Here is a 20334-nt window from a genome sequence, read left to right on the forward strand (position 1 = left end):
AGCTTGGTTATTCGAAAAAAAAGAAGGCAGTAAAACTTTACTTACTACATATTCTCAATTAAAAAAAATACACATCCACATAATGCATAGAAAATACTAGAGAACCATCACTCTCGATGCACAAACATTAACAAAAAAGCCTGAAATGAGCAAGGAAAGTAACGGTTTAGATAATTCATGTAAGATGTTCAAAACAAAAGTTGTTGTAATTCTATAATTTCAAAATGCCACATAATTAACCACAGGGTCAATGCAATCCAAGCTTCTCTCAAAGGCCACTAATTGTAAATCTGAAACACATAAAAGGGCAAATAGTTTCAAGGGACACTTACCTGCATATCCATCGCTAAGCCAGTAATCTTGGTTTATAAAGTTAAAGATCAGGAACAAACAAAGCATTGTGCACCTCACATCAGTTCATTTCATTCCTGTGTTCTGAAAGAAAACCCTTATTCTAGAGTTCAGGTTGTTTAAAATATCCCAGAACACAAAGATATCTAATAATCTCCATTATGAATATTCTGTTATACCATATGATGACAAGGAAATGCGAGACGTGAACTCCTCCGGCATGTGCCTCAGTCGGCCCCCTTGCGTCCTCTTTGCCTTGCCCTGCATTTTAGCATCTCATCTTCAACTGGAAGATGGAGATACCTGTGCCCAGAAACAAATTAAGGATTCTACTCACACCCAGGGCTCCACAGCATAGTTGAGGTCCAGAACAATTTTTTTTTTTTTTTTTTTTGCCTTCCCTTAAAGGAGGGGGAGGGCATCCAAAGCGCCTCATGTCCTGGCTCCTGGCCAAGCTTCAATGGCAGCTAAGCCCCAGAGCAATGTTAAACTCACCAACTGGGCACAGACTGAGCCATCGTGCCCGCTCTGCTGCCCTCACCATCTGCACAGGTTCGCAGGGGCGCCTGGGTGGCTCAGTTGGTTATGCACAGGTCCGCAGCTGGAAAAGAGCCGAGCAGGCCCCTTCCCAGAGCCAGGGCCTTACACAGGGACCGAGCTACTGTGTACACCCCAAAGACAAGGACAGCAGCGAAGTCAGAAAGGGATGCTGCTCGTAAATTAATTTTCTGAGAAGGAGCACAGATTCCAAAAGCTGTCTCATGGCACGGAATCTCTTTGTGCTGCAGTCAACAAGCTGTCACACATGAGAACACAGAACTGGGAACAAGAAGAGGGACAGCAGTAAAATTTAACCAAATGTGGAAAACCCCACAATGGCAAGAGAACGCCATCACTCAAGGGCTCTGTGATTTACTACAGCTTTAAAAACAAACTTTAATTATTCGTAATTATTAACTGTAGCAAACAAAGACGCAAATACTATAATTTGAACTGTTGTACAGAATACTGTCTACTTCCCCAAACCTGCAAATAATGGTTTATTTCTGGCCCCAAACAACAGACTAAAGGATACCACGATGCAAATCCAGTTAAAGAGGAGCATGAATAAATAGTCTGCCGGCCTCCCATCAAAAGCTCCTAGAAACAAAAATAAGCCAAATGTCATGGTTCAGAATTTCAGAACAAAGTGATTCCTATGTAGAGAAATACTTCAAAAAGTTACAGAGAAAGCCAACATGAGAATATTTTTAAATTTCTCCTCTCAAGCAAAGAAAATTTTTTAAAACATCTAAAACCATGCCCGGGGCCACCTGGCTGGCTCAGCCGGTAGAGCGGTAGAGTGTGCGACTCTTGACCTCGGGGTTGTGGGTTCAAGCCACACGCTGGGTGCAGAGATTACTTAAAAATACACTCTTTAAAAATAAATTAAAAAATATATAAAACCATGTCCTTAACAAAGCCTTGAACTAGAGTCAACTGAGCAAGGCTAATCTGTGTTCTCCTAACTGAATTCCAGTAAGGAACATGCTCCCCAACCACCGCAGGCTAAAAGACCCACGGGGAGGAGAGTCAGTTCCACGGGCGTCTGCGATCCCAACCCCTGAAGACCTCCCACCAGTCGGCCTCTCCTTCCTGGCTCTCCTCATGACCTGACGACACATCTGTAAAGGGTAATCCTCTCCCCCTCCACTAGACCATAAGCTCTGATGCGGGAGGAGCCCATCTGCCTTGCCTACCACCGTGATTCCTCCAGCATGACTCTGCTGGGAGGTTCTTACTGTTGTTGTTAGATACACACACTACCACTGGGTCTGACACTGGGCTTTCCGAGAAGATCCGATCTCCTTCCAGCTTACATTCGAGCAAGGGAAAACGATGCTGAAAGAGAGGAGGAACGGGACCACAGCCAAATCTTCCCATAGGCTCTGACTCTTCACCTTCAGGGAGGTAGAAAGGAAAGACCCCCTTTCTACAGATGAGGACAAAAGTTACATGACCAGAGTCACACTGCTTGTCAGAAGCAGGGTGAACTCTAATTACTAGTCTAGTGCCTTCGTTACTACACCATATACCAGACTCTGTCTCAGTTCTGGACAGAATAATCAACACTGGTCTGGCTCTCCCTTCTCAGGGTGATTCCTCATGCCTTCAGCTGGAAGACTAGAAAAGAGGCAGAGATAAGAAACAAATGACCGTAAGGTCACACTAGCTCTCTCTAATAAATAAAAAATGTCTTAAATCTTGAAAGAATAAAAAATAAAAATAATAAAACAAGTGTCTAGCAGAAGTCTCTCCTTCTTTCCCCAATTTCTCCCCTGGTATCTCAAAGGCACACTTTAGCCCCAGTGTTAAGTATGCTTAGTGGTAGGGGATCCCTATGGATGAATCAGAGGTAAAATTCTAATAACACTTCTGAATTTTAGTAACAGTTGTGCTTCTTTTGATTTGGTTTCGGCTTTGTGATTTGTTTGTTTTTTTAAAAATAAACGACCAAGGTGGGACTTAAACTCACGACCCTGAGATCAAGAGTCGCATGCTCTACCTACTAAACCAGCCAGGCACCCCACTGGCTTTATGATTTCTAAGGATTCTTTGGATTGAATACTTTAACTATTATAATCACATAAACTACAGTACTGTATTATTTGACAAGTTTGCAACTGGAAATTTACAAATTAACTGGTCTCAAACTGCAGTCTTCCAGTTCAAATCAGAAGCCTTATAAATAAGCCAACACTGCTGTATACTTAATTGAGTCAGGTAGGAAAATGCGCAGGTGGCAAGCATTTTGTCAGGATGTTAACATGAGGCTGTATGGTGCAGAGAAGACTGGGGATCAGTGAACCTGGGCTCCAGTCCTAGCTGTGTCATCTCAAACAGCTTTATGACCTTCGGGGCAGGTCACCACCTCTCCAGACCACTGTTTTTTTGTCTGTGAAATCTTATTTTAAAAGGACAGGCCTCAAAAGTTCCTCTCAACGTGAATGTTCATAGCAGCCTTATTCGTAACAGTGAAAAATGAAAACAAGTCAAACGTCCATCAACTGATGGATGGAAAAACAAAACGTGATAATAATTCTGTACAATGGGGTCTTATTTCACAATAAAAAGGAATGACGTGCTGATACGTGCTACGTGGAAGAACCTTGAAAACACTATGCTAAGTGAAAGAAGCCAGTCACATATTGCATGATTCCTTCTGCTAAGAACTGTCCAGGGGCACCTGGGTGGCTCAGATGGTTAAGCGTCTGCCTTCGGCTCAGGTCGTGATCCCAGGGTCCTGGGATCGAGCCCCACATCGGGCTCCTGGCTCAGCGGGGAGTCTGCTTCTCCCTCTCCCTCTGCCTCTCCCCCCGCTCATGCTCTCTCTGTATCTCTGTGTCTCAAATGAATAAATAAAAAAAAAAATCTTAAAAAAAAAAAATGTCCAGAAGAGGCAAATCTAAAAAGTCAAGAGTAAATTAGTGTTTGCATAAAAGCTTAAGGGGAAGATGAGGTTCAATAGAAATGGGGAGTGGCTGTTGATGGGTACAGGGTTTCTTTCTGCGGTGATAAAATATTCTAAAATTAATTGTAGTAATGGCTGCAAAACTCTATGAAACACTCACCAAATTATACACTTTAAATGGGTGGAACTGGATAGCATTTGAATTAGAGGTCAATAAAACTTTAAAAAATGCCTCTCGGCTCTAGAACTTCAAAATGCTCTGTGACTGGCTCGTAGGGAAGGGGGGGGAACATAAGAATTAAAGCAGACAAAAGAGATCAATGGGCTAATAATCCTGCAGATTGATCTTAAGTGTTATTCAGGTCTTACAAATTATATTACCTGACTAGATAGTAGGGAAGGGTAAATGGGTTCCAGGATGTCAAGTAACCAAGAGAAAACAATTTACAAACAAAATGTGGTCATGAAATTATTGTAATTTACATTTCATAACAGATTTACGATTATTTTTTAAGTCCTTGGGTTTCAGAGGTAAATATTAAAATATTTACTGATAAAACGCTATCATGTCTGGCATTTGCTTCAGATAATCAGGGGTACGGGGACAGACATGAATAGAGATCAAATAAGACCAGCAATGAGATCACTGGTAAAGTTGAGGAGGTAGGGGCACTTGGCTGGTTCAGTCGGTGGAGCATGCGACTCCTGATCTCCGAGTCATGAGTTCGAATCCCATGCTGGCTGTAGAGATTACTTAAATAAATACTCTTTTTTTTTTTTTTAAAGGTGAGCTATAGTTAAAAGGGGGTTCATGTAGACATGCAGACACACACTACAACATGGATAAAAACCTTGAAAACATTCTACTAAGTGAATGTAGTCAGTCACAGAAGGACTCATAAAACGTCTCAAATAGTCAAATCCATATGCACAGAAAGCAGTTCAGAGCTTGCCAGGAGCTTGGAGAAAGGGGGGTGGGGGATGGAGGGGAACTGCTTTGGGTTTTGGGGGGTTGATAAAGACGTCTTGAATTAGATAGTAGTGGTGGTTGCCTAACACTGCAAACAGACTAAAGACCAAGGAACTGGGGCGCCTGGGTGACTCAGAGGTTAAACGTCTGCCTTCGACTCAGGTTATGATCTCAGGGTCTTGGGATCAAGCCCCGCTTTGGGCTCCCTGCTCAGCAGGGAACCTGCTTCTCCCTTTCCCTTTGCCTCTCCCCCTGCTCATGCTCACTCTCTCTCAAATAAATAAAATCTTAAAAAAAAAAAAAAAAGACCACAGAACTGTACACCTTAAAATGGTTAAAACTGTCATTTTTTTGTTATGTGAATTTTATCTCAATGAAAAGGAAAACAAAGGTTCATTCACCTTTCTCACCACTTTTGTGTATGTTTGAAATTTTTCCATAACCAAATGTTTAAAGACCGGTCATGAGTCATCCACACTTAGAGTTTACCACCGATGTAAAAACAAAATTACTCCAACAGCTTAATCCTCAATGAAATTATATCAGAGGAGTAGAATGCGAAGCAAGTCAGCATCATTATTAGGCCCAACTGGGACAGGGGAGAATAAAAATCACGTATTCTGGGGGCTTTAAGGACCAAACCGAGATGTGGTGGTGAGAATCCTCCTTGTCAGTTTTGGCTCTGCCCAGACACTTCACTTCCCTGAATAAGGGGATGGGCTAGGTCCCTTCCAGTGGTAACAGTCAATGACCAGACACTTTGTATTAATATAATGATTTTCCTTTTTAAACGCACCTTGTACAAATGCCAATTTAAGGAAAAATCACGTTTGACACGTTTGACAACTGCTTCCCTGCAGTTATGAGACTGATTCACAATTCTCAAACTGACTTAGATTTAAGGGTGGTTCAGAATTCTCTATCCTGAGCTAACAGCTAGCGGGTTTATAAAGTCTCTGGAGTCAGCCAACCTTTTCAAAATCATTTAGGCTTAAAGAAATTATGTTCATGTTTTGACACAGGAGCATCACTTTACTGCTGCTCAGTATAAGCAACTCAGAACAGCATATAAGGTATTGTACAAAGGAAATAAGTAACAATTCACAAAGAAACTTCTAAGAAAAGATTTCTGTAAAAAAGCTTATCCGTAACATCATATGGGTAGTCATATCTGATAAACTACCATATTATTAAATCCCAGCTATGTATTTTACAAGTGAGTGATTTGATCACAGAGAACAAGGCTTTCAGAGTATAAAGGCATCTTTTTCAACCCCAATCTGGGAGATGTACACACTTCAGCCCAACTGTGCATTAAAGGACAAGGACCGCCCCATGACAGACATGAGATGTCAAACTTAAGTGAGAGGCACACAGCTCAGCCACGAGGGACCAGGTGTGGACAAGATGTGTAAAGCTCCAGGCTTCTACTCTTTCACTGAAAAATGGTGACACTGTTACTTATGCCTCATGATATTGTGAGAATTAAAAATCAAGTCATCTAAGCACCTAGGACAGTCCTAGCATCGGTCCAACTTTCTGAGCATTTGCCATCATTATGCCATTTCCTAAGCCAACTGCCCTCAAAATTCTTCCAATACGTAAACACGAACTGGTAAATTAGACAGAAACAAATCTTAAAACAACTATGGATAACATACCTGTTTCAAGTCGTGTAGAATACTGATACAAGAAATATAAATTGACCAAATAAAGAAATCCAGTTCCTGGACCCACAGGGAAATAAAAGGTGGCAGTGATTGGCCTCCAAATCTGTCCAGATTGAAACAGACACAGCGGTTAGTTTCTCTAAGCCTGGTTAATTTTTTTTTTTTTAACTAAACAAAATGCATCCTCGCAAAACATTCTCCTCTGTGATGATGGCTACCAAAGGGACACCACCAATATAATTCAAGAAAACTGAAGAAGAGCTCTCATCAACTACGATCATATCAATTTGCAAATCGACAGAATAAAATATTATAATATGAGCAATAAATACTTCTAGCCAAGTTGAAAAAAATCAATACTATAGAAGTGCATGGTTAGTCTTTACTGGCATAAGGCATACAGCTAAGCCCGTCAAAACTGAACTATAATTTCAGACAATTTTCAGACAATTTCCAACAGGACAGTAATATCTCTATGTAGGAAAAAATATACTGGGATGACAAGCCTTTCCAAAAACTGTCATATTCAAAAAGTATAAGTAAAACAGAAATGTTTGTATTCAAATCCCTGTGCTATTTAGGCAATATGGATATATGACTTCACAATATTAACGCCCCCCCAAAAAAAAGTTACAGAAGGGTCTACAGTCTCCCTCCTGACCCCCATTTCCCAATTCCCTTCAGCAACAAGGATCCGTTTCTTCTATTTCTTTCAACAAATAATATTATGTGTTACCGTTCCTCCCTTTTCATCCTACCTCCCATTGCACAGTTCTACACCTTGTTTCACTCCCTTGACAAAATATTTTTGCTAGCCTTCTAGTATTCCTTTTATGTGAACGTCCAAAATTCATTTACACTGTTACAATGCCACAGTGCCTATTCTTGATTATCTTCTTTATACACGTACATGTAGGATAAAATCCTGTGAGTTAAACTGCTAAATTAATAGACAGTTGAGTTTAATTTTGGTAGACACTGCCAAATGCCTACAAAAATATTTAACCGACTTACACTTTCTCCTACAATGTAGATTAATGCCTGTCTTCCCTCCATGCGCTCACCATTTAGTGTATTCTATATTTACCAATTATGTTTTTGAAACTTTAGCATTTCCTTTCTTCATTTTTCTGCTAGATTTGCATTTCTCTATATATTGTGGAAATTCCCCTTTCTCATTGTTGCAAATATTTTCTGGTCTGTCATTAAATCTATGCTTTGATGATATTCTTGCCATATTTTGACGTGTAGAAGTGTTCCTTTAATGGAGGCAAATCTATCCATCATGTATCCTGCTCACAAGCTACTTCTCCATTCTAAGAACATTAAAGTGTTCACAGTTTCACTGTAACACTTTCCCCGTTCATCTCAGGAGTGAGGAGGAGATCTGACTTCTTTTTCTAGATGGTCCCTCAGCTTTCCCAATCCCATTTACAGAGTAACCCATACTTTCTCCATTGATTTGAAAAGCTACTTTCCTCATATATTTATTTCCTTTTGTAGTAAAGTCTCTTATTATATTAAAGTGCTATCCTGTTTGGAATTGAATTCCTATATCAATATCAAACTATTTTAATTTCTAGTCTTATAGTAAGTTACAAGATCTGGTAAAGTTACATGATTAAATTACCCTCTCCCATTTTTCTTCCACATTTGTCTTAATCTTCTTGGCTGGTCTCGAAATTTTATTTTCCTAAAAGAACTAGAACCGGCATCTTTATGGTATCAGTGTGATACAATTCCCAACCAGGAAGAAGTCTTTCATTGCTTTTATAAGTTTTGTATATACCCAACCACCAAAGCTGAATTACCTTATTGTTTGTAATATTAGCTGAGTTACCTTATTGTTTGTAATATTGGAAAACTGAGTCTCTTGGGCTTTCTAAGTATACAACCCCAACTGTGAATAAAATTTTGAATCTTATTCCATTCTTGTCTAACTCACTGGCTAGTACTCCCAGAACAATGTTAAGTAATGGTGGTTGAAGTAGATGACCTTCCTAGGCCATAGGAAATACCAGCATGATGCTGGCTTTGGCCTTACTACATAAGCCTCAAAGACATGACCCCTGCATCAAGGAGTTCTCAAGTAGTGGGTTATCCAAAGAAGCAAAAGAGTGATCCCAAGGGAGGGGAAATTTGGTCTCGGAAAAACAAATACAAAGTCCGAAAGAATTGCAAGAGCACAATGAACAAACAGGTATTGCTGACAATTTGGGTGTGGCTGGAACAGAGGGCATAAGCTGTGGCGCCTGGCCAGACACCGAGCTGCCCAGTTACATTCTCCAAGTGCAGGAATGTAACCCTCACAGCTCAATTCCCTGTGGAAGAAAATGCGCTTTGTGGGATACCCAAGAGTGACTTCCCAAGAACCCCGTATTAAACCAGTAAAACAAAATAGGTTGAAACTCATTTTGATTCATTCACAACCTCATCACAGATACAGTAGAGTTTAATAGAAAGAACACTGGAAGTGATTGAGGAGGCCTGGCTGTTAAGTCCTGGCTTACGACCTCTCACTCCTGGGCCTCAACATCCATCCGTAAAAGGGGAATATCTACTAATACGTGCCCTATTTTGATTAGTGGTTAAAAAAAAAAAAAAAAAAAAAGGTGTGCTCTTATAGTCATTCACATGCAGTGACTCAGGAGACAGATTTTATAGTTGAAGAAACAGAATGAGAAAAGGTTAAATAATAGCTAGTAAGTGGTGGAGCTAGAATTTTATCCCAGACAGCTTGACTGCAGAGTTTATGACACAAAACCCTTAGTTTTTTTACAATGTCTCTCACAAGTGATATCATTATTATGAGGAATAATTACAAGTAGTAAACATTTTAAGTACTACTGTACTTGCATAAGCCTGATTCTCCCCGCTTATGAAAAGCACTGAGCAAAAACCAGAAGCAAGCCAGCCCTGGCCTTGGCCCTTACATAGCCCTGGGGCCTTGGAAAAGTCTAGACCTTTGCGTTGGTGTCTTCATCTACCCAATGACGTCTGCCCCCGACTCCACCTTCCTTATTTCCAGATTTTGTAAAAGGCAGGAATTAAGAAAGTGGATTAAAAAGGTCCTTTGTTAGAAAAAAAAAAAAGTATGTGTGGCTGTATGATTATTATAATCTTTTAGGAAACACACACTGACATGGTTTTTACGAATTCCCATTTTAAGCTACCTCCATATTCCTGTAAGTTACTCAGGGCCTGATTTTAGAAAAGAAACCCTGGTTTTTTCCGACTACATCTTTCACTAACACTTACGACATGGCACTATTTTTAGCCACTGTGTGCACCTGTGCTTTGGAAATCAGTGTCTGTCAAAATATCTTACTTCTTTTCCCCGTTCATTAAGCTTACCCTTGAGTTATACTTGGCTTTCATTGATCTAAGAGACTTAATATTATTTTTGTATTACTTTAAAATTATAATTTAAAAACACCAGGAGAGAGCTGATCTCTTGAGAAAAACACAGTGTAATACACTTCTGAAATCCCCACTAAAGGTGCCTAGCTAACTCCCCTCCTTTCCTCTGATACGTAAATAGTTAGGATAAGAAAATGGCTTGCTTTTCAGGGCTTGGGAGAGGGTGGAGGCCCATTTTTCAACCCTGGAAAGCCTTCTCGGATCCCATCACAGGCAGCCAGGTGCAGCACCAAGAGCACAAGGCCTGTAGGCAGGAGAGAGGAGGGGAGCTGCTCGTTTTCACCCCACGGCACCCCATCATCACCCCAGCTTTTTCATGATGAAAGCTGGGCCCTCATGACCGTTTAGGTGATTTGCCCAGAGCTCCTCACTTCAAAGCAAGAAGCCCACATCTTCACCGGCATATAAGGCTTTAAGAAAGGAAGAAGACATTGCTCTTTAGTTACTAGTCCAAAAACTTCTGTTGAGAGTGGGCTGCAGCCGTCCTTCAACTAAAAAATCTCCCAAACAATCTGCTACTGAAATCATTACAAATGCTACCCAGAGTCTAAAGTGGGGTTTTTAAGGTACCAAAAACAAAGATTTTTCCTGAAACAGTATGAGTCGATTGATTTGGAGTTAAGAAACTCTACACGGGTCACCAAACAAGAAAGGGGGGGAGCACCCATGTGCCAAATGCTGATGTTAGCTAAGTGTGGGCCTTTTTTTTTTGGACATCCTAGGTAGGCAAGACAAACAAATGAAAGGCACTCAGGTTCAATTGCGGACTTTAAAAGAGCTATTAGAAGCCATCCATTCGAGAAACAAGAGTGGGGCGTGAACAAGGGGAAGCAAAAGAAAGCAAGGAAGTATGCGACCATGTAGTGAACGCTTAGTCTCCCTCCAAGACCAGAGGCTTAAAGAGGATAGATTAAAACCTAAAAAAAAAAGAAAAGAAAGATCCCAGTTCACTCAAGGAAAGAGAAGTCCCCCAACATCCTTCCTGCTGCTTCTTCCAATATACCATACAGCTGGACCCACCTTACCACATCCTGGTTGATACCAACTTTTAACTTTTCCATTCAAGCCAAACTTGACTTGGTACAGGCAATGACGGACTGTCTGTATGCCAAGTGTATCCCTTGTATAACCGTGAAACTGGGGTAAAAGTATCGCGTGGCTCTAAGGATTGCCAACGATCCAAGGTTTGAACAACGATTACCATACACACACAAAGGAGCCTATGCAGATGACTGCTTAGTACAGAGAGTAACTCAGCACAAGTGTTATATTGTGGCCACAGTTGACCCGGACCTTAAACAAAGGATCCTGAAGATCCCTGGAGTTCCCGTCATGTACATTTCTAACCATAGGTGCTTGCCCAACATATCAAGTAAAGAAAATGAGGCATAGGAAGCATACAAACAAAAGCACGGAGACATGGATGTTACATGGAATGACTGCTTGGCCTGTCAGACATCTGCCAGAAGGTTTTTCTAACTAGAACATAGGGGAAAGAGATCTGTACCCACATCTGAGGCTCCAGAGTACGAGGCGGCTGGGAGGGGGCCTTATATGACATGCTAAAGGGTTTGGACTTGATTGTGCGGTCAACAGGAGCTTATTTAAATTTTAATTAAGATGCATAACAGGATCAGATATTTTAAATGATCACAAGGTAGTATAAGCATAGACAAAGAGATCATTGAAATAGAACAGAAAGTCCATAAACAGACTGATATATTTATGGCAAGTTGGTGTATTACCAAAGTAGTATTTCAAATCTGTGAGGAAAGGAAGTTTTATTGGAAGGCCACATAGCGTGGAGTAATTCTTAGTGGGGTTAGAATCCTGATTCCACCAGTTACTATCTGTATGAGCTGGGCTCAGTTCGTAACCATTTGGTGCCTTCCTTGCTCCCTCTTTAAAATACGTTGTCTAATCGTCAAAACAAGCCTGATAAGATGGTATGAAATCGAATAGTCCATGACACAATTTGAGTATTCAGTAAATGTCAGTGATTATTGCATTAAAAAAAAAGCAGCAGCAGCAGCCATTCATTCTACTCCTAGATATGTACTCAACAGAAACGCCTATCTGTGTTCACCAAGACATGTACTGGAATGTTCACAACACCATTCATTACGGCCAAAACTGGAAACTATCCAAAAGGCCCATTACCAGTAGAATGGGTAAACAGATGGTGGTCTATGGTAATCTATAACCATGTGCAACAATACGGGTGACTCATACACACTGTAAAAAAGAGACCAGACACATAAGAGTACATACGGTAAGATTTCATTTACATCAAGTAAAAAAAAAAAAAAAAGGCAAAAATAATCTATGATACTAAAAGGCAAGAAAGTAGTTATCCTTGGAGGGTGTAGTTATCAGAAGGGAGCCGTAGGAAGGTTTGTGGGATATTGGTAACGTTCTCCTTCTTGATCTGGGTGCTGGTCACATACAGGTACTCAGTTTTTAAAAATTCAACAAGCTATAAATATATAATACATACACTTTACTGCCTGTATGCTATAATTCCATAAAAAGAAAAAGCTATGATCTAATGGCAACCTTATCTACAGGGCACAGCACAGCTATCTGAAGGGCACAGGACTGTTAAGGAAAGCTTTTTAGAGCTGTATATACCAAAACCCTAGCCACTAAAGCTCTAATCCAAACCCTGAGGCTACTTCTATGCTCAGCCTATAGACCAAGTTCATGTCCCTTCTGGGTTATGTGTGTAATAGGTCTCTCTTCCCCAATACGCTTTTTTTTAATACTTTATTATTTAATTCAATTAATTAACATATAGTGTATTATTAGTTTCAGAGGTAGAGGTCAGTGATTCATCAGTCTTATACAACACCCAGTGCTCATTACATCTCATGCCCTCCTTAAGGTATTTATCCCAAAGACACAAATGTGGTGAACTGAAGGGGTACCTGCACCCCAATGTTTACAGCAGCAATGTTCACAATAGCCAAACTATGGAAAGAGCCCAGAAGCCCATCAACACATGGATAAAGAAGATGCAGTGTATGTATATATAATGGAACATTACTCAGCCATCCCCAATACACTCTTAAATCAATCTGCTAGTGCTGCTGTCATCAGGGTTAAAGGTGATAACATAAGCAAAAGCTGGGAAAATATAAGCACAAGGCCCGAATCACAGATGTGGCTGGTGCCATCTCATGATTCCTGAAAACAAATCTTCGAAATTGAGAGTTCATCTCATCTCACCTAAGGTCAGGATGCTTTTAAGGGGGCAAAATACGGGATAATAATCCAGCAGTTACATTTCAATTTCAGTTACAAAATGAAATTAGAATCTTCCTGCCCACACAGAAAAGGCAATGATGGCAGGAATTATTGGCTAGTAAATAAAAATGGGCACTATTTTTGAATAGATTATCTACCAGACAATTTACTGGGCGCTTCTCATTTTTCTATGAATTTTACATAACAGCGGCATGAAGTAGAGAACATACCTCCTCAATTTGAGGACACTCGTTTTTGTGTTTCTAAAACTAGGAGGTGGCTTACAATCAACATATTCATTTAATGGAATTTCTACTCTCCCATCCCTCCAAAAAGTTGTATTTAGTTGATGAAGCATCCTATAATCAATGGAGTTAGATCAGAGTTCATATGGTATTAAACTATCCCCACTTTTAGCTAACAAAATTTAGCCTCGGAAAGGAAAAGTAACTTGGGCAGAGAACTAGTAAGGGTCTGAGCCAGGCCTGGGGAACCATGACTCAACGACTTGAAATCCCATGGTCTTTCTATTTTAAGGGAAAGTAGATAACTGACTTGGAAGAAATCACCCTCGAGAATGTTTGCTAAACACTGAACTGTGTATTTTGGTAGATACTATGCGAAGGAGTTGAACGAGACAGCTCAGAACTATCTTTGACTCATGGAAGTAGAAACCGTATCTGCAGCTGTCTACCCACCGCAGTGATACTTGTCTCGGGATGCCTGTGGGAGCTGAATGAGCTAACACAGAAGTACAATACACATGTAAGGGGCCAAGCTTATTCCGTCCAAAGACACCAGCGGCCCCAGGAGACATAATCTCAGAAACCACCAGGGCTGCAAGAAATTACCACCTGTCTCCTAACTGATCAAGGACCCACACGAAGACATTTCATCATTATGAACTACTTGATGGATGAGTGTGAAATGTGAGGGACTAGGAATTTTGGACAACAGCATAGTGAGTCTTAACACTCCTACCCAAACTAAGAAAATAACATTTTAAATTTTGCAGTTCCAAACCAACAAGTACTCAGACGAAACCGAAAGATAAGGAGAAGTGACTCTCACCACCTCCAACGTGAATCCACAATTCTAAATCACTCATCCCCCATTTTTTTTTTTAAGCTGTTCAAGACTCAGCTTCTAAGGAAAAGATGAGCCTCTAGCAGAAAGCACATCACACGCTGTTTGTCACACATCTGCCTCTCAGATACAGTTTTTCCTTCAACTGCTTCATTTGCAAATGAGTTCCTCCAGGTGGGTCTTGAAAGCTAAATTTGTCCAGAATGGGTAGGAGCCAGAGGAGCAGAAAGAAGATACAGACGTTGCCCTTCTCACACGTGGACAATCTCCCCGGTCTCGGGATAAGCCCGGACGAAACAACGTGAGGAAGACGGGAAAAGCATGGGAGCTGGGACATGAACGATGATCCTAATAATCACGTTACCACTGTCAATATTTACCTGGAGTCTCTTAGAAAGGCTTTCTTATTTTACTCGTCTGACTACACAAGTGAGCAAGATGTTGCAAGGAGGGTCAAAGAGCCAGTTTTGACCTGATCCTTCTCACAAAAGGATTTACAACCACTGCTCCTCATGTACACGCATTACCCAGCATGCCACTCACCAGGCACAAAATGCACAACATTCACTAGGTCACAAGTAATTACCAAAGCAAATAAATAGAAAACAGTGTGCAATTCTGGCTGCGGGCCCAAATCCTATTCTGACATCCAACTGCCTACTTAACTTCTGCACTTGGATGCCTAAGAGGCACCTCTAGACTTAACATGGCCAAAACAGAACTCTTTATCTTTATGCCCCCCCCCAACCCTAGGCCTTCCTAAACATTTCCCATCCTGGTAAAGGGCTCCACCATCCACTGTGCAAAGAGTGTCATCTCTGACTTCTGCTGCCTTCCGCCACCCCCCTTTCACATCCATTCAGCAGCAACCTTGGCCACTCAATTCCCAAATCCATCCACTTCTACCTTCGCGGCCACCCTGGCCCAAAACACCATCTCTCCTGCCTTCTAACTTGATTCCTCCCTCTCCCCCATAGCACGTATCAAGTCCATCCCACAGAGTGGTCAAAGCAATGCTGTCAGTCCTCTGTTCAAAATGCTCCAGACCCTTCCTGGTGTCTTCAAGATAAAGTTCAAACCACGAAGCCCTGTACAATCCAGGCCCAGGCTACCCTTGTATCTCTGGTTACCATACTCACCCCTCGTTACTTCTGTCGTCGTCTACCAATCCTCATCCCTGTAACTGACTTCTGGACCACACTATCCACTCTCCCTTCTGTTTCTAGGCCCTGCCTCTCAGCCTTCCACTTAACTAGTTCTTCTTCTTGGAAAGTTGTCCCCAGCGCCAGATCGTCCCAAAGCCGGCTCCTCGACATTCAGGTTTCAGTTCAGATATCTTCTCTGAAGCCTTTCTGGAACACTCTATCAAATGTTAGGTCACTATCTATCACACGCCTCTCTCTCCCTTTCTTCACAGGAGCTGGGACTTTCTGTCCTATTCACTATTGTGACTCCAGTGTCCAACACTAGTAAGTGCCAATTATTTCCACTCATTCAACCAACATGAAAGCACCTGCGATGTGCCAGGCATATTCTAGGTAACAAAGACAGTAGTAAGCAAGTCAGGGATCTGGCTCTCATGGAGCCTGATTTTCTGAAGGGAAGCCAACTAACAGATGCCAACAGGTGATACATAGCAAGTAAAATTAAGGATAAAGGAGACGGAGTGAAGGAGGAGTACTATTTTATGTAGGGCAATCTGCAAAGCCTTACCAATAAGGCGGCACTGGGGAAGAGACCTGAAGAAGGTAAGGAAGTAATTCTGGTTATCTTCCTCAGAGAAACAACATGCGCTAATGACCTGAGGAGAGAGTTGGCTGCTGAAGGAATAACAAAAATTCCATTGTGGAGCCGAATGTGCAAGGAAGGTGGAAAGTGGTAGGAGATAAAGTCAGAGCAGCAGTAGGGGGCCTTGCAGGCCACTGAAAAGACTTGGATTTTACCTATCTGAGTTGAGAAGACGTTGGAAGGTTCGGGGCAGAGGACTGATGGACTTGGTTTCTGTTTTAAAACGATCATTCCAGCTGTCTAGAGAAAAGACAGAAAAGAACTGGGCTGGAATGATAATGGCTTGCAATGGAGAATGAAAAGGGACCTGTACACTGGATATATGTCTAAAATAGAGCAATTAGCTGGCAAATCGTGGGATGTGGGAGAAAGAGAAGTCGAAGATGATTCTATGACTACTAGTTTGAGCTCCTCCAATAATGGAATTGCCATATACTTCTAGGGCAAAGGAAAAAGGGTATCCGGTTTGGGTCATTTTAAATTTGAGATGCCTATTAGTCATCCGAGTGATAATTCCAAACAGACAGCTGGAAATCAGGAGACAAATCTGGACTGAAAATATGTATATTTGCATGTGAGAGTCTTCAGGGTATAGAAAGTATTTAACGCCATGGAGCTAAATGAGATCACCTTCAGCTGGGGAGAGTATAGAGAAAAGGTCCTATAACTGATCCCTGGGGCACATCACAGTTAAAGGTCAGGAAGATGAGGAACCAGCAAAAGAGACTAAGAAACAGCCAGTAAAGAGGGGGAAGACAAGACAGTGTTATCCACATGTCAACTAATGTGCTCAAATTAATGTCAGATCTTAGTATCTGACCTGCCACTGATTAAAAATCTAAATCATAGAATCCAGTGAATAAAGATCATCTCTGGGAAACTAATACTCTCTTGCCAGAAATACTCTGGACAGTATTCATGCTTAAACAAATAACTAGGCCTTCTACTTCCGGACCAATTTACTCTTTACTCAGCCCTTCATATATTTAACTACTACCAGATACCAGGTCGGGAATGGGTGAAACGCAGACAAACTCTGCATCTGACCTCAAACCACGCCCACAAAGAAAAAAAAACAACTCCATTAACACAAGAAGAACGGGATGTTGAGTAAGTTGACAACCACATGGCACCCACGTGGGTGGCAGAGCAAGGTCAGAGGGCACCTGCTCCGGGTGGACCCAAGCTGCTAATCACGGGCGTCCAAAAGATTAACAACTATCACAGAATTACCTTCCCTCTGCCTCCTTCTCTGAATGCAGAGGGCGGGGAGCATAATCTTAGAAGGGCGAAATCAGTCCCTTCCTACCAGGCCAAACCCACTTCTCCAGCCATCCTGGCCCTAGCTCCAGACTCCTTCGCCTCCACCCCGCCCCCAGACCACAGGACCCGCCCTAAACCGCCGAAGCGGTCGCACTACAAATCCCACCAGGCACCGCGCGCCCGCAACATGCTGGTTTACGCTCCGCCGCCGCCAGGCCTCCTGGGACCGGCAGTCTGCACTCCCCTCGTCCCTGGTCAGTACCTGGAAGCGATAGAGGAAGGCTTCGGGCCAGAGAAAGAAGTAGGCCGGGCTGATGAGACCGAGTTTGCCGACCAAGGGCACCGCGACAGTGGCGGCGAACCAATAGCGCGTGATGGCCGGGATGCTCCTGAACCAGTCCCCGATATCCGACATCTTCGCCTTTTAAGTGGCCAGAATGCGCACAGCCGCCCGACTCCCCGTCCCTGGCCCCTCACGACACGGCCCGCCCCGCGAGTGGAAGGTGTCGAGGCAGAAGCCGCCCAACCCACGGATAAGAAGGCGGAGATGGGCGGACGTGGCGCCACCGAATTCGGACGAGCGAGGCAGCGTTCGAAGGCGAAACTTCCCCTTCCGGCGGCCAGCGGAAGACGTTGACCAGAAGTCCCGCCGCTTAAAGGGCAAGCACAGATTTTGCCAGTGGGCCGAAGCTCGGCGGTCCGGGGGCGGGGCGGTAAGGGGCGGGGCCAGGCCGGGAGAAGACACGACTGGTGGGAAACAGTGGTTGCCAGGGGCAACGGCAAATACTCCAGCCAATGGCGAGGCTGAACGCCTGCTACGTAGTTCAAGCCGGATTTGTAATCCAGGTGCGTTTTCTCGAGCGGTGTTTAAAAAGGAGGAAAATAAAGTACGTAGTTCCTCGTTTGTTCTTTCATTCGACAAATGTTTGTTGAGGACTTACTAAGTGCGTGGTAAGGTTCTAGGCACTGGGGATCCTGCGACTATCAGAGCTGTCGTGGTACCTTCTCTCCTGGAGTTTACGTTCTAATGGGGCTAGACAACCGCTAAATAAGTGAATGAGATCATTTCAGAGAGTGAAAAAAAATAAGGAATATGAAATAGGATGATTCGGTAGAGTGATGGGGTGGGAGCAGGGGAGTGTGAGAAAGATGGCTACTTTAGATGTGAATGGTCAGGGAGAATTTCTTGGATGAGGTGACCTTTGAGCTGAACCCCTCCCCCCGCCCCAGCAAAGAACTGGGGAGTTTTCCACGCCGAGAAAACAGCCACTCCAACCAGCTTGGAATGTTGGAGGGACTTAAAGTAGAAATGATCTTAACTATCAAGTAGGATTTAAATTATAAGTGAAGAATCCATCTTGTTCTTTTAAATTTTTTTTAATTTTATTTATTTTTGAGAGAGAGAGAATGACAGAGAGAGAGAATGAGAGGGGTGAGGGTCAGAGGGAGAAGCAGACTCCCCGCTAAGCAGGGAGCCCGATGTGGGACTCGATCCCAGGACTCGAGGATCATGACCTGAGCCGAAGGCAGTCGCGTAACCAACTGAGCCACCCAGGCGCCCAGAATCCACCTTGTTCTTAAAAGAATCTGTAAAAAGATAGGGAGATAGAACTTTTCCTGTTATTTTCAGATGTGGGTCCTGCAGTTTAAGTTTGATTACGCTAAAAAAAAATTTTTTTTTATTAAGCCATCCAATAAAGACCACTAGGAACACACCTGTAGCCCAGAGTTAGTTTTATTTACTTGCTGCAGCAAGGGACACTGCACTCCAAAGGAACCTGGACCATTTCATCAATCAAAAGAGTGGGTGAAGTAAAATTTTGGTAAAATTTAAATGAAGCAGTGTTTTGATGGGCTCAAAGCAAAGCAGTGCTGTGTGTAAAAGTGTTAACATCAAACCTGGGCTTGAGCTGAGAAACAGACCCAGGGTCCTCTTTCCTTTTGAAATCTCAAATTTAGGATAAATGTGGACTGTTGGGTCTGAAAACTCCTCATCTAAAGCTTTGCACCTAGATTGAAAATCATGTGTCAAAATGACCCATATAGCTCAGATCCATCGGGGGAGCATGGGATTTTCCATCTACACCAATAAAATTTCAAACAACAAAGTGTGTCCGACGATGTATTACTTTAGAGAACATTTCTCAGCACAACATCCCTGATGTTTATTAACAAAAAACAGTTTTTACAGAATAAAAAGGCACTAAATATTGCACAGTCTGATAAACACATATAACATTTAGGGACCTAATGGATATCAAGCATAGTGAATATATGAAGAAACTCCTCATCATACAAACCTGGTGGGAATGTAAATTAGTACAACCTTATAAGATAATTTTGATATACAATAAAAGCTAGAGCATTGTATAAACAACATAATATTTGAAGATACTGCCTGAGATTCATTCTGTGCATCTCCCTATCTTCTTGTATCCACTACCATTGCATCCAAGGTACAGTAAGAGAAAATGGGTTATCTAGCTTAGGTGGAAAGCTGAAGAAGTTTTCTCTGATGAAATCGTAATTACAGATGCAAAAAAAAAAAAAAAATCCACCAAGAACAAAACAACACACACTCCAATTTGCAGTATTTATTTCTAGGTTGTGCTCTAGAATTCAGAGAGTGCGTGCTCTGGAATTCGACTTCAGGCTTCAGAAACACTAAAGTTGAAGTTGTGGCTACACCACTTACTAGCAATATCATGTTGTAAAAATTATAATCTCTCTGTGCCTCAGTTTCTTCATCTGTAAAATGGGAGAGGGGAGAATAATAGTACTGCATTCATAGGATTGTTGTGAAGATTCAAATGAGATAAATTCATGTCTAGGCCTTAAAGGATCATCAACATTATTACTCTTCTCTTTGTGCTTCTCTTTTCAAAGTGTTTTACAAGGAAAGCATATCACTTTTAGAAATAGAAATCTGCATTTTCAAAACCCTATCCCCTCCCACCATATGATTCTGATCCAAGTTATCTGCAGACCATTCTTTGAGAGCCATCAGACTAGAGGGACATTCAGGATTTTTGTTTCTCTCTATAAAATCACTATATATTGTGATAAACTATTCTGGGCTATAAAAAGGT

General features: G+C 42.0%; 1 protein-coding gene and 1 pseudogene across 3 annotated transcripts in view; one reads left to right on the plus strand and one right to left on the minus strand.

Moving 5' to 3' along the window:
- The window catches only part of DERL1 (derlin 1), a 44590-nt gene extending 26448 nt beyond the window's left edge, over window positions 1–18142 (minus strand). For 2 of the 3 annotated variants that reach the window (XM_027606629.2, XM_027606623.2), the window contains exons 1-4: window positions 17508–18142; window positions 6434–6545; window positions 1427–1491; window positions 333–359 (exon numbers count right to left, since the gene is read on the minus strand). In XM_027606629.2, the coding sequence (XP_027462430.2) occupies window positions 333–359; window positions 1427–1491; window positions 6434–6545; window positions 17508–17660 (357 nt within the window). In that variant the 5' untranslated portion in view covers window positions 17661–18142. The remainder of the gene's footprint in view (window positions 1–332; window positions 360–1426; window positions 1492–6433; window positions 6546–17507) is intronic. The other variant, XM_027606614.2, reaches the window with a different exon arrangement.
- On the plus strand, window positions 8631–11254 carry LOC113914065 (annotated as a pseudogene).
- Window positions 18143–20334: the final 2192 nt, after the last annotated feature.

Source organism: Zalophus californianus, chromosome 4, assembly GCF_009762305.2.
Source record: "Zalophus californianus isolate mZalCal1 chromosome 4, mZalCal1.pri.v2, whole genome shotgun sequence".
Lineage (NCBI taxonomy): Eukaryota > Metazoa > Chordata > Mammalia > Carnivora > Otariidae > Zalophus > Zalophus californianus.